Below are 15,073 nucleotides of genomic sequence, written 5' to 3'. Positions count from 1 at the left end.
CGCCTAAATAAACATTTTATTGGTAATATAAATTATCGAAAATACGCACGAAATAATCAAACTTCACTGGTTATAAAATTTGTATTGCAATAATGCATATACAAGTTTGATAAAATGTAAATTCGTTCCGTAATAAACTTAAGCTTTTTCTTCTGCAAACATATATTTACATATATTTTGTGCAATATATATTTTATATAGATTTATTTCGCCGGCTATGTGCAAAAATATAATGGCATTCTTTTCTCTCATAAAAACCTCATTTATGAATGGTTAATGTTTCAACAAATTTGAATTTTCGTGATTCATTTGCCAATGGTACATTATTTTATTTGATTAATTACTGCTAAAATATTAATACTGGTTTGTCAAAACGGAAACGTTCTGCTCAGCGCGTTATGAATTGACTGTGACGTGAACGCATTCAGACAGAGTTTCGATGTATACTTTTGCCATCTGATATTTAGAATCAATTTCACATAATCAAATAGTCAACATCGTTCCCACAGGTGTTGACAATATTGCCTACTAACGTACAATTTTTCAGCGGTATCAAATGCACATAATTATCATTTACAAAATAAGTAACGAAAAAGTCGTGTGTGTGTGTTGCTACATAGTTTGCATACATGACTTTTGGATATAAACAACCCGTGGAAAATATTTTGTATTTTTTGCGTCGTCTCAAAAAAAAAAAAATACTATTCAACACTTTAATTACTATTCAACTTGTTGTATAATTGTTTATTCTTTGCTATCATTTAACTATTTGACAGTATAGTTATCTTTTTGAATAATAGTAACATACCTATAATCTAGTGTTTATTCTTGTATACATAATGCATACTTATGGTAAATAAACCGCACTAAATATGCTTTTCCCCAAAATTTAAAAATTGGTCGTTATTTGAATCCGCAATTGTTATCAAAAACATATCCATGATTGAATGTATACCATACGAACGTAGCATGGGTTTGCCACTTAATACATAGAATAACAAGAAAAAGATATTCGTCGTAAATGCTCACTTTGAAATAAAGTTTAAAAATTTACGTTTCTAAATAATAAGAAAACATAAGGTTTAATAATTGTGATGTGTTCGTGTAAGTTGCATATTCACCGCATGAAATGCGTATTATTATAGTCTAACCACGCATTACTGTTTGCAGATAAAAATTATTCTACGGGAGTTCACATCATATATGTCCTCACATGGCTTATAATGAGTTTATTTGTCCACTATCAAAATAAATCTTATGTCAATATTTGATTAACACGAAGTTTTCTTTCTACACATTCAAATCATACTTTTATTGCCGCGTCATGCGAACATGGGTCTTATGGCGTTTCGGCCATCGTAGCTCAAGCCAAGCCAGTGCGTTTGCGTCGCCTGGTTAGAGGCGATGCTGTCCGCTATGGAATTTCTTAAGGTTTTATGGTCATATTATGTATCTCATGACCAGACAGAGAGATGCACAGGCTGGGTTGGATATAGCCATGATGGACGCATATGGCATAAGACCCGTTTTCACATGACGCTGATCTTTAAAAATCTCATTGCGAGTTGTAAATGGCACATTTTATCAAAATACTGTTCGATATAAAACTGAATAAATACATGTAGCACATATAGACTGGAAATAAGGGTAGCCTTTTCAGGCGTTCATGAACGATTACCAGACGCGCTGACCGAGTACGGCAAACATGTGTGGTTAGATAATTGAACGATTTTCATCTAATTGTGACACTTTACTATTTCGTTAATGTTTCATGCTCATCTTGAAAGCAAAACTGTGTGTATCGATAGTCAATTATGTCTTTCTCTGACGATTTCCTGCAAACACTTACCCCTAAAAACTTATTCCAAAAGTTTATATTTTCTTTGCAACAACTGTTTTAACCCTTTTTGATTTACTTGAAATTCATTTCCGTTGCTAGAATCACGTGCTCTTGAACCCGGCTTTGCAGTGAATTACACTGACAGAGCCAGGCACAGAATCATCCAATCAACAACAACAACGACGTTTTAACAAATGAAAATAAATGAAAAATACTTAATCATTATTATTGTATTGGATTTAGTTTATAGGGGTAAGTGGTTTCATAAGTATGCATTATTTGACATGCCTCGTTGTTTTAAAGGAATAGGACGCAAGCTATCGATTAAGGGGAGAACACTCAAAAATATTGTTTGAAAGTCTGTCCAAGATTTATTCTCATTGAAAAACGGGCTCGAAATATTGCTTGGTTATCGGCCGACTGTGAGTGAACAGCTGGACAGATTTCTTTGAAGTAATTTTTTGAAAGGTTGTCCAATTGCCCATAAGAGGACCAATGGGTGCTTTGGATTAAAGCTATTTTGTACATGTGTGCGTCCCGCGAAGACAGGTTTATGATAAAGTCTAGTTAATGACCTTGTTATGATTCCAATATCAGAAAGTGGGGATTTTGTTTGATGGCTCTTTGTCAATTTTTCTCTCATTTAAAATGAGTTTATATATGTATTTGAATATATTAGGCTCCTAGGCCCATATACCTTCCAGGGTACGTTACTTCCACCTGTGGTATCTACTCCATGCATTGTATACGACTTTGTCTCACTTAACGTGAAATTTTGTGAACGATTTCAGACGTATTCAATGATTTATTCTTATTTAAAATATCGGGACAAACTGCACGAAAAAACTGTCTTGCAAATGTATTTCACTAACTTAAGATATTTGCAAAAATAAAGTTCTTAACGGTGTGTTTATATTATGTCCAGCCAGTGTGTAAAACACAGGAAACCCCGTTGATTCTGCACCCTGATATTGTAATTGACAAATGTTAAACTTTATACACTTTACGAATGGCTTCTTTTTATCATATATCAACTCATCGGCTCACCATTAATACCGAGTGTTTTAAAAACGTGGCGCGTTGTTATTAACGTCATAGTTTAAAGAAGTCCAATTACATCTCACTGAGTATGACCTATTTATGTTTAGATAAATATTGCATTTGTATTGTATCAAAAGTGTCACATTCTGACTGATTAAGGCATACATTTAGAAAAAAATAAAATAAAAACAAAAATAGTGTCCATGGGGCATATTAAATGTTTGTCTGAAAATTGTGATTATTTGAAAAACAGGCTGTTTATGGCTAAATTTGACGTTTGGACGTAACATTCAATACTATGAGACGGGTAAACCACGCGACACTCATGTCCTCATAGTTTTGCATGATGAATGACACATACCCGACGCGCTGTTTATGGCGAAATGTTACATTTGAACTCAAAGTGTGACCTTGTTTTTTAAGGTATGGGAAATTGTTACAAGCGACATGTCGTCTTATGAAGGATTACATTTGTGCTGAATTATTTTTAAATAAAGCAATATCGGGCAAATAGAATGAGACAGGAATTTATAGTCTGTTATATAACCAACACTGACCTTTTATCTCTAAGTATAAATTTGAATGTTGAGATAAGTAGACGAGAGTTAAACGCGACACGTAGACATATATTGGTTTTGATTTGTGATATAGTCAAAGATGAGACAGGAAGTGGCAAATTTGGCATTTTATCTCCTTGTGTGACCTTGACTTTTGAAGAAGAGTGACGTGTATTACACGCATAATGCCGTCTAATGATTTTGGCCTTAGGGCCAAGTAATTTCAGAATCCATCAAGATAGGGCAAAGTTATGAGTGGAGGAATTTGCGCAAAAACACGCAAACATACAGACATGCATACTGACAGAGCGACAGCTATCAGCAGCATCGCCCTTAGAAGCATACACATTATAAAGTTAGATGAACTTGTCAAGCGTGAGCGATACAAACACTATTTGCTTCTCCGGGAAGAGGCGATTATGGACGATTATAGAAGTATTATTTCCTTAGCTGTGTAGAAAATAAAATGTATAACGATCAAAATCGAGCATTCAACCATGTTTTCTGCAATGGTTTTCTTTATAGGGCGCTGGTAAATACTGGAGCCGTATACTGGACGTCTTGTATTCGAATAACGAACAGATTTGAATTGCCTTTTCCGAAAATGTCTTGCGATTATTAAAAAAATAAAAATACATGCACAAACATACATAAATTATTCAGTCGTGTCGAATAGACTTCATCATTGTGGAAGTGTGTATACCTTTTACAAACCTGTTCATTTATAGTGCGGGAAAACTTTTGTTGACGTTTATCCGGTGAAACCTGTGTACTGTAAACATAAGTTAAATCCAATATGCTCTTGATAACGAAGTCTTGACATGTGAGAATCTTCTGATTATTTGGTCGCAGTTTATAACAGTACACAAAGCCATTTACGATTAATGCAGACGCTTGTTATCTAACTGCTATCTTACCGTTTCGGTATGAAAAATGGTAGACAAAAATTGATTTTTTAAAGTCTATGCATATTCTGTTAAAATAGAGCAGTTTGTATTTTAAGTCATTACCAACCAGTCGACAGCCTACGTCTTGCCAGTTTGTTGTGTTTTTTTTTCAAATCGCCAAGTACGACAGTTCAACCGTTCCATACAGTGCAGGTTGTAGGTTGAATTGTCTTTATAAAATGATAAAATTGATGGTAAGGGTTTGCCATTAACAGCTTAAATTCTTAAACAATTACAAAGCAAGTATAAACATTTAAAATTCCATTCGTCGAATGTAAAAAGCTGGACTTGAAACAGGTGTCTTGCTTTTGGTATAAAATGTATTTATTCACGATTGTGTTTTTGTCCAAAATCATAGTCTAAATGTTCCTCATAAAAGAAAATCCTTCAAATATTCGAAATAACATGCAAATAGATCATCACCGTGATAGCACGAGACCTTTTAATATTGCGTTTGTTGATCAAACTCTGTCACGTTTTCGTTTAAACATATTAACCATCACACAACTTTGTGTAAACTTCTCATTTTCGGGTCTGGAAGTAAGTTACATTACTGATTAACATTAAATAAGACTACATTTATCTTATCATGCTAAGATAATATATACATGAGACTCAACGTTGAAACTGTCGTTATCATTAAATTGCAGATAATTGTATTGTGCTTAATGTTCAGATTCATAAATTGACTGTGAATATTAACAGCTTTTACACGTACATAGTTTAGCACTTTTTAAACATGCAAATATCGCAGGAGAACAAGGAAACTTATATATTCTACAGTTTTCTACTTGTGTCCGGATTCATCTTGTACTGGCTGATCCGAGAGGCGTACCTCTACGGGGCTATTCTAGTAGTGTTTTACGTGACCTATCAGAAAATTGTTCGTAATGGCATTCGCTTCGTCGAGGGCAAAGGTCGAGGTGTACTGATAACAGGATGTGACACAGGTTAGTAACTTTGTTTCTTTGACCATCATTACCGTTAAGTAGAAGGCGATTATCATAGCGTGATATGTATTGAAACATGAGCAGTGTGGAGTATATTAACATGACTAAGTTTTCTTATAATGATCATGAACAGCTACTGCTTCACCTTAACCCATTTAAGTCTAGTGGACTCTCCCATCCTTCTAAATTGGATCAATTTATTTCCAAAATTAGGGATGTCTAGTATATTTATTTCTATATTAAGAATATTACTTACTGAAATTCCTTCAAGCAAACAGCGCAGACCCTGATGAGACGCCGCATCATGCGGCGTCTCATCAGGGTCTACGCTGTTTGCAATGTCCTTTTTTCAGGACGCTAGGCATGAATGGGTTAATATTTATATTTTTAACACACTGTTTTCGTCTCTGACATATTTTCTGTATTTATTCGTTCTGCGATTGAATCTTAAACGTATTTATGATGAGCTATGTATATCACTGTACATTACTGATATAAGTGATATATCACTGTAATGTCATCGTTCCTTTCAAATGTTAGGGCTTTTACATAGCTGTACACTTTAAACCTTTAACTAACCCCGTATTATGATAGGCTCTATCTGGCGTTTTCGCTATGACAGCATCGTATAATTGAATACTTCTGGCATTACCTGGTCTTGAGGCTATATTACTATGATTTCATTATTGTTTTATTTTACCATTATCAGATATTGTCGCCATTGAAGCATTGCATTACATGACCTTGATGCTATGGCAACATGCCTGTTTTATTTTATACTTCGGACAAGAGCAGACCATTATGGTTTGATAGCTTAGGCTATATTACTATGATTTAATTATTGTTTGTTTCCACCATTATCTGATCGTGTCGCCATTGAAGCAGTACATTGCCTGACGTTGATTCTATGGCAGCTTGTTTTATTTTATACTTCGGACAAGATCAGACATTTAGAATGTGAAAACTTAGGCTGTATTACTATGCTTTCCTTATATATTTTTTTATTTTACCATAATTTGATCGTGCCGCCATTGAAGCATTACATTGACTGACCTTGATTCTGAGAAAATGCTTGATACCTCGGCGAAGAGCAGACCTTTAGGATTTCAAAGCTCGGTTTTATAAAAGGTTGTTATATTAAAGGCTTCGGACACTATCTTGCCTTGCGGTTATGGCAAAATGGTTTCACCGTCTTCGCTGGTTGTTATCTTCCGGACGACGAAGGGGCCAAATCACTTCAAAGGAAGGACAGTGAAACTTTACAGGTAAACTGTACTTTGCAATATCATTATAAATCATAATATTTTTGTCGATAACACAGTTATTCAGCTAGCTCATTGCCACTTGTGTTGAATTGAAACTTGCGCACGTGAATTGTCTATTACAATATCTTAGTATGTTTGTTAAGAGCAATGGTGATGTCTAATCATAGTGAAGTACACTACCTCTGTGACGGTGTGATGTTTTTCATTTGTTGTATTGGACCAAGAAAACTAACAGACAATAAATTACAAGCACACATAAGGCATTGTTGCTTGTCATCTTGGTCCAAGTTTCTCTTAAAATATGCACAGTAACACTTTAATCCGTTTCCATTCTTAACGATTTATTTCATAAGCGAGAGTTGTATTCCTTTTGTTTACATTTGTTATAACTCAATAGTTTGATGTCAATATCCGCGCATTGAACTTGCATTATCCTATTTGTATGTTATTTGTGTATTAAGTGTATTATCCAGTCGTAACCCTCAGTTAATTTAAAGAATCCATGTCTGTGTAACGGAACGGAGTATTTATTCCTGACGAAGTATTTTAACTACATGTACATTTGAATACGTACAACTGTGTAAGCTGTGTATACGTCATCACTGTGGCGCGAATGCTGAGGTTATTCTAAACTTTTTGCATCTTAACGGTGGTGATGTAAAAAATGAGTTACTTGGAGAAATTGTTTATTTTGATAACTCATTGTTGCCTAACTTTAATACGCTACCAATATTTAGAGCTAGGCCCCAACAATAGATTAAAGATAAAGACAAAAGTGGACTCTTTAAACTTAGTGCATGTTTGTGGGTTTGTGTGTATGTTTGCGTTCGTGCGTGCGTGCGTTCGCGCGCGCGTGTGTGTGAGAGAGTTAGATAAATACTAAAGCTATAAAGAATGTATTACTGTATAAAAGCAAATTTTACATTAACGCAACTGCATCAAAACTGAAAAAGTAATATTATATGTTTTAGCAAATTACAGACAAAAGAACGTACACGAGATGGCTGTATGCTATCATAGTTAATAAATTAATATTATTACGTGAATTTTCAGGTATTAAAACTGGATGTGACAAAGGATAATCATGTGGAGAAGGCATTGAAGCATGTGCAGGAAAACCTACCCCAAAATGGTATGATGCAGAAGAATAATTGGAAACACATGTTGCTTTTGAAAACATGCATGCCCGTTATAAGGCAATAATTTAATTCATGGAATTACAGTGGGCATATAATTGTTTTTGCTTGAGCCATAGCTTCAACCGTTGAAAGCTGCCACCGTGCGTTTCAACTCCGTATTTGGTGTATATGTTCGTATACCGTGTTTATGTTTTTAATACATATGTATTGGCACACACGATGGTTATATTTTGGCAACAGTTTTCCTGCACTCTCTCCACTTGTTCGTGAATTGTTCTTAGTATATATTTAGCATGCACTCATGTTTGAGCTTTCCGTACTATTGTACGGGCAAACCGTGTGTATGTTTTGAGTACAGGCACGTGGACATTGACCATGTTTGTATTGATATTTAACAACAGTTGGGTAACCATACACCGTGCTTTTAATGTACATGCATACAATGTAAACCCAAGTGTGTGTTGTTTTTAACTTCGGGCTAGTAAGTGTGCACCGTTCTCGCTGTTAAACGTCAGGTCTGTGGGCCGTGGTGAACAACGCAGCCATTAACTACCTGTGTGACATCGAGTTCTGCTCCCTCGACCTCATGAGGAGAGTGGAGGACGTCAACTATTACGGCATGGTCCGAATAACCAAGGCCTTCATTCCACTCTTAAGAAAATCTAAAGGTATTTAGATAAAAATTTAAAAAAAATCATTATAGACTTAATGCACAATATTTACACATTATTCATAAAATTTAATCGATTCGATTGAACTTGAAAAGAGTATCTCCCCTTATCCATAATATTTTTACAACAAGCTTATAACTATTCTAAACGAAAATGTCCATCATATATACAACTCAACTATTTGACATAAAGCTGCAAAATGAAATGCTTCATAATACATGTAATGTCTTCACACTTGTATCAGTGTATGCCGTAGATTTTAGATAAAACGTGCAATTTACCGACACAGGAAGAATCATCAACGTAACAAGTGTCAAAGGCCGCATTGCATTGCCGGCCGACGTTTGCTACACGACAACCAAATGGGCAGGAGAAGCGTTTTCAGATATATTACGTCGAGAGATGAAACGGTTCGGAATAAAGGTCGTTATAGTTGAGCCAGGCAATTTCGGAGGAATCACCGGAATGTTAAACGATAAGAACGTGAGTATTATCCAATCATGACTGACGTGTGTAATGATAAAACGAGTTTTAATGAACTTTTATACTTTCTTATTTATGAAGGACATATAAATAAAACACCAATTGTTACGTCCCCTACCACTATAGTGGGGGACATATTGTTTTTGCCCTGTCTGTTGGTTTGTTTGTTGGTTTGTTTGTTAGTTTGCGTAAAACTTTAACATTTGGCATAACTAATGCCATATTGAAGCAACTTCATATTTGGCATGCATGTGTATCTCTTGGAGCTGCACAGTTTGAGTGGTAAAAGGTCAAATATATGGGTCAAAATTGCTCTTTTAATATACACTTTTGCAATTTTGCAGATAGCAACTTGATATTTGGCATGCATGTGTATCTCATGGAGCTGCACATATGAGTGGTGAAAGGTCAAGGTCAAGGTCATCCTTTGAGGCCAAAGGTCAAATATATTGGGAGACACGTCTTGTATGTCCTGGTTCTTAACGTGAATGTATTGGCATTTGTAACAATCGCTAAAAAGTGCACTACATATATAAATAAACATTCAAACGTATTGACTAAGTGACATGGGTGTTGAATCGCATCAAAATGGTTTTGAGATTCTATCACATCTTTTATCATCGTTAATTGCGCTTAATAGTTACATGTATATATGCGATTACTTGTTTTACATTGATATATGAGAAAGTGGTATTTGTCTTAACTTAGGCGATGCACCTAATTTAGCCGATTTAGCTGATAAACCATTTTTTAAACATATGGAAACATAAACAAATAACTGTCACGCTGATAAAGTCACGCGCCATCTATTTGACATTTACATGTAGCCATTTATCAAATGCAGCGTGTTCAGTACATTTTTAACGAACATTGTCTATGTTACAGTAGCAAACAGTCCAAATCAAGAGTTTTTCGGGACCTTGGACTATTTCCTGCTTGTAGTGTTAACAAGCAGTACACTTAAAGAACGCAATAGTCCATAGTCCGGAAACGCTCTTGTTTGGAGCAATTACCACTCTTACATGAAAACGACATGTCACGAAAGTAAATTCGACAGTAGATGCTTTTAAAGACGGCGAGTGACTATGTATACTTTTTAAGACAAAAATGACCATGTCAGCCAACGACATATTGTTTTAATCTATAAGCACATATTACTCCCGAAAACGTATTGCCATTACAACATGCTAATTACAACGTTAACATAAACGCTAATTAGTAGTAATCATTATCTACAATAAACGAATAAAGACGGCATATGCTTAAAATAGCTTCATTTATTCTTATATTCTCACATGAAAGCGACTCATTAAGACGGTACGTGATAATATCAGCGCAATAACTGAGCGTGTGTCCTCTTATGTGGACCTTTTCGCCACTGAAAAGTGAGCATCGGACAGTAATAGAGGCAATAAAACACGCTTTATTTGATAAATTATCACATGTATGAGATACATGATTACCGTACACGTGAATCATCGACGAACGTGACATGTGTCTAAATCTCTAAATGTAAGATTTGAGCTAAATAGGGTAAAACTTAAAACAAAATGCATTGATACATATTAGCAAAAAAGTGCACATTAAGTAAATGTTGATCATTCAGTCATACACAAAAACCTGTTCGGCATCATTAATAGATCGAGCGGGTGGTGACGGCTCTGGAAGAGAGTTGGCAAAATGCTTCGGACGAAATCAAAGCAGCCTATGGCAGGAAGTACATAGATGATGAGATTGAAGGACTGAAGAGTGCCAGTCGCACTAGCGCCAAGTTCATCGAGCCGGTCATTAACGCCATGCATGACGCCGTCGCTAACGAACGCCCTGAGTATCGGTATCTAGTAAACGGCGGAACAAAGCCTGCTGTGGACTGGTATTGCGTGAGTAAAAGATTTGAACTTTAGAACAAAGCCTGCTGTGGACTGGTATTGCGTGAGTAAAAGATTTGAACTTAAGAACAAAGCCTGTTGTGGACTGGTATTGCGTGAGTAAAAGATTTGAACTTAAGAACAAAGCCTGTTGTGGACTGGTATTGCGTGAGTAAAAGATTTGAACTTAAGAACAAAGCCTGCTGTGGACTGGTATTGCGTGAGTAAAAGATTTGAACTTAAGAACAAAGCCTGCTGTGGACTGGTATTGCGTGAGTAAAAGATTTGAACTTAAGAACAAAGCCTGCTGTGGACTGGTATTGCGTGAGTAAAAGATTTGAACTTAAGAACAAAGCCTGTTGTGGACTGGTATTATGTGAGTAAAATACTTGATCTTAAGAACAAAGCCTGTTGTTCACTGGTATTATGTGAATAAAATACTTGATCTTAAGAACAAAGTCTGTTGTTCACTGGTATTATGTAAATAAAAAACTTGATCTTAAGAACAAAGCCTGTTGTTCACTGGTATTGTGGGAATAAAATACTTGTTCTTAAGAACAAAGCCTGGTTTGAGTGAGTAAAATATTTGTTTTTACAGCTGTGCGCCAGAATGAACGAAATTCTACCGGAAGGGTTCGTGGATTTGTTTATCGAGAAGACATCACCACTCCCGCCTGTTAAGAAACGAGTCTGATGCTATCATAATGACTTCAAAGTAGACATTGTATGGCGCAAGTTTCACGCGTACATATTAGTTTTACAGCATGTTTATTTATGGAAGTGTTTCACTTTTTTTATTTTATGATCATGCACACTGCTATAATCCATAAGGTTTGACGACGTATTTAATTAGTAAGAAATACGTTATATATTTTTGTACTTCGATTATTTGTACTTAGTAACAATTCATGTACAAACACATATAGTGTTCAGGCATATGTTAAAAAAGCTTTTTTTTATAAATTCTTGTTTTTTGTCACAAAAGTGTTTTATGATATTGTTTTTGTAAAGGGTAATAATCAATAAATGTAGATTATTCTATTTTTCGAATCCTTATTACTCATAGTATTGCAGGCCCGTACCCAGGCACTGGGCCCAGGGGCCCGCCCCCCCCCCCCCCAGCTGGCTGTCGAGTTATGATTTTTTAATAATGGGCCTACTGCAAATTTTCTCACATGAAAGGGCCCACAGTACACTTCCCTGCAATACAAATCTGCAGATGTGTTTTATTGCCCCTGATACACAAGGGGATTAGCGCTAATTTACTCACAAGTGGAGATAAGCCCCTAGGCATTGTTTTCTTATCACCTTGTACACACATCCCCGATCTGTCAATTACCCATTGTGCTCAATGCTTCATCTTTTGATGGTGGGTGTAACACGTCTTTTGATTGGACAAGGGAAGAGAAACAGCGAATGGATGGAACTGATACAGAAGGTCGTAGGTCTGAACGATAATAGTGTTTTCTCTTTTGAATTCAAACCTCTTCTAGAGTCATAGCTTATTAAACATTTTTGTGAAAACTGTCTTGTAGATGATAAACATTTATAATGAATTTAATTTGAAATTTTATATAGAGGAGGTTTGATTTCAAAGAGAAAATACTACTATGGTTATATGTCAGTTACTGACATATAACCATAGTAGAATTTTCTCTTTGAAATCAAACCTCCTCTACAGTCATACTTTATGTTACATTTCATAATAAAGGTTTTTTAGTTTCAAATGTTGCTTTTACTTCTTTAAAAAGTGTAATACATTTCTGAAATCTAAAAATTTAAACATGTGTGTGAATTTCACACCAAGGGGTCGTTGATAAAGCATGTCACGCTATTTTTACCATTTTTACCCCGGCATGTCACAAACTGTTACAAAATCTTGGACCCCCTTCCCTAAAGTACGTCACAAACTCACACTTTCAAACATTTTTTTAAAATTAATACTTAATTTAAATTTAATCTAAAACTCAATTCACTATTAAACCGTATTAAAATTTCACTTACCGGTAAAAGAACTTTCACATTACAGCCTTTTATAACTGTAGGGTTGTTACGATGAGCAGTATGAATATGTATCCACGTGTTAACCTCTTATAAAAACGAAATTATAATTTAGATTTTCTTTCAACCCTTTACTAACTAAAAATGGTTTACAATTTTTTGAAAATTATTTTTAAATTCTACTGAAGAAATAATAAATAAATTATACATTTTTTTTAAATAAATGTGTGACATCACACATGACCTGACTCCCCTTCCCCATGTCACAAACTGTCACTTTCTTACTCACCCTCCCCCACCTGTATTGAATTGCTTTTTACAATAAAATTCTAATTTAAACCGTTTCCCCCATTCACTGTAAGTTTGACAACAAGTACCATATGAACAGTTTCGATACTGCCCATTATGTTTTTCAAGAAAGGATTTGAAATTATCGGAGCGCTATTATCATGTTAAACGATCCATATTTACTGCTGTGTATGCTGTTATTAAAGAGACATTGTCTTAGTTTGACAAAACGACACAAACGTTAAACGAAAAATACATGGATTCAATAAATGTTGTGTGCTTTATATTCAATACGGGAAAAAGGACTTCTGACTAAGAAAAAATGAATCAAAATATTTTCGTTTATAAATAAGCAATCAATCGAAATCGGTAAAATAATGTTTGTAACCCTTTAACACAATAATCTGGACCATTACTAACAAAAACTTTAAAATACGCTATTTATATCGAAAACTTGAGTGAAAGATATTATTCCTGAAGGTTCATCTCTAATTTTCAGTTTTTGTTTTGCTATTTAACTTTAACTATTCCAATACTACAGTTTTATTAGTTAATTCATAAAAGTACATTTTTCGCAAGTTCAACAATTTACAAATACTGTGAGCGAGTCTCTTTAATGCAATGTTTGATACAATTGACACTTAATCACGCTACTTGACAACCTTAGATTACTTTGTAACACCATCTTACAACAGCGTCATAGGCTAGGTGTTGGCATCAAGAAATACGTGTGTGCCTAGATCGATAGCCCCCATCTGCCTCCGGGCGCGTAGATGACTTATATGTTGATATATCTAACAAACGTCCATAGGATTTTAACAACACAAACTGGTGATATTTCTTATAAACAACAACCACCACCCGCGTTCTCAGCCGTTTTCGCTCCGTCCAGATCGATAAGAAAAATGTGGTTCACAGTGACATACATTCGACTGCGTTAGTTAGTTCAGGGAAATAGTATAGTTTGCTCTATCGGTATTGGTATTGGAGATAAAATGTGGTGTAAAGATTTCTTATATTATGCGTGACTTTTTTTTGAGAAGTGTACCGTTTTTCATTTCCTGAATGGATATCGATCAGTTTCTGCTGTCGATTATTCTGTTGTTCATTAGGATGTAAAGGAATTGGGCGCATTTTATTCGGTATTTACTTATAAATTGAACAATAGTTGATAGTGAACGTACAGTGTAAAGGAAATATTGATTACAATAATGCACAGTTCTTCGGGAAAGCTTATGGATTCCTAAAAATAAAACCCACCAGGTTGAGAAGTTTCTATTGCTGCTTTTATCTTCATAGGTTGGTTCAAAATTGCAGGAATATGACAATAACATTTGTTTTGTTGAATTGATGGAGAAACACAGACTAAATATATCAAAGTACAAAAAAATAATATTAAATAATGAGTTTTTTTATATTAAGCCTTTTGGCACCAACAGCATAGTCTTAAGTTTCTGTTCCAATTAACAAAACCATTCATTCAATAGTACATAGTCTTCAATCTACGTACCTTTTATACGAATCAGGTACGTGACGAAATAAATTATTATTGGGATTACATACTTATTCATGAATGGTTACGCGCTGGAAAAAAACAACACAAAAATAAACATTTTGTTTTAAAGAACACATAGTTGAATGAACATGTTCATGCACTGAATTAAGAATACCAATCGCTGTGTTTTAAATAAACGTGTAATTTGTAAACATTATAAACATACATTGTTCAATATAAAGCTAATCGAGGAAAGATAAATCCTGCAATAATATATTGCAATTATATACAGGGCCGTACCCAGGAAATTTTGACTGGGAGGCCCAAACGGGAGGGTGCGGGAGGGGTTGCCTCTCCCGAATATTTTTTTTTATAAGCCACTGTTTCAGGTGAATTTTAGTGCATATAGAAACATTATTTTGTGCTATAAATTTATGGATACATTTGTATATAACAAGTAAATCAGCACCTTTCTGAAGTCTAAAGCTTTAACAATTAGGGGCCGTCTATAAAGTATGTCACGCTCCA

At 34.9% G+C, this 15,073-nt stretch overlaps 1 protein-coding gene across 3 annotated transcripts; it reads left to right on the top strand.

Moving 5' to 3' along the window:
• The first annotated feature begins 5,026 nt into the window (after positions 1 to 5,026).
• Positions 5,027 to 11,802, top strand: LOC127868102 (D-beta-hydroxybutyrate dehydrogenase, mitochondrial-like). 3 transcript variants are annotated; one of them, XR_008043887.1, is made up of 7 exons: positions 5,027 to 5,335; positions 6,479 to 6,600; positions 7,654 to 7,732; positions 8,255 to 8,407; positions 8,700 to 8,893; positions 10,534 to 10,877; positions 11,360 to 11,802. XR_008043887.1 is itself a non-coding variant. In XM_052409701.1 (7 exons), exons 1-6 carry the CDS (start codon positions 5,125 to 5,127, stop codon positions 10,795 to 10,797), a joined length of 1,023 nt encoding a protein of 340 aa, XP_052265661.1. In that variant the 5' UTR covers positions 5,027 to 5,124; the 3' UTR covers positions 10,798 to 10,825; positions 11,360 to 11,802. The 3 variants fall into 3 exon arrangements, 2 of the variants coding, with proteins under 2 accessions (XP_052265661.1, XP_052265660.1); XM_052409701.1 differs by having other exon boundaries at positions 10,534 to 10,825; XM_052409700.1 differs by having other exon boundaries at positions 5,029 to 5,335; positions 10,534 to 10,773.
• Positions 11,803 to 15,073: the final 3,271 nt, after the last annotated feature.

Source organism: Dreissena polymorpha, chromosome 2 (genome assembly GCF_020536995.1).
Source record: "Dreissena polymorpha isolate Duluth1 chromosome 2, UMN_Dpol_1.0, whole genome shotgun sequence".
Lineage (NCBI taxonomy): Eukaryota > Metazoa > Mollusca > Bivalvia > Myida > Dreissenidae > Dreissena > Dreissena polymorpha.
The sequence above is the reverse complement of the archived record's forward strand: the minus strand, read 5'-3'. Positions and strand labels throughout refer to the sequence as shown.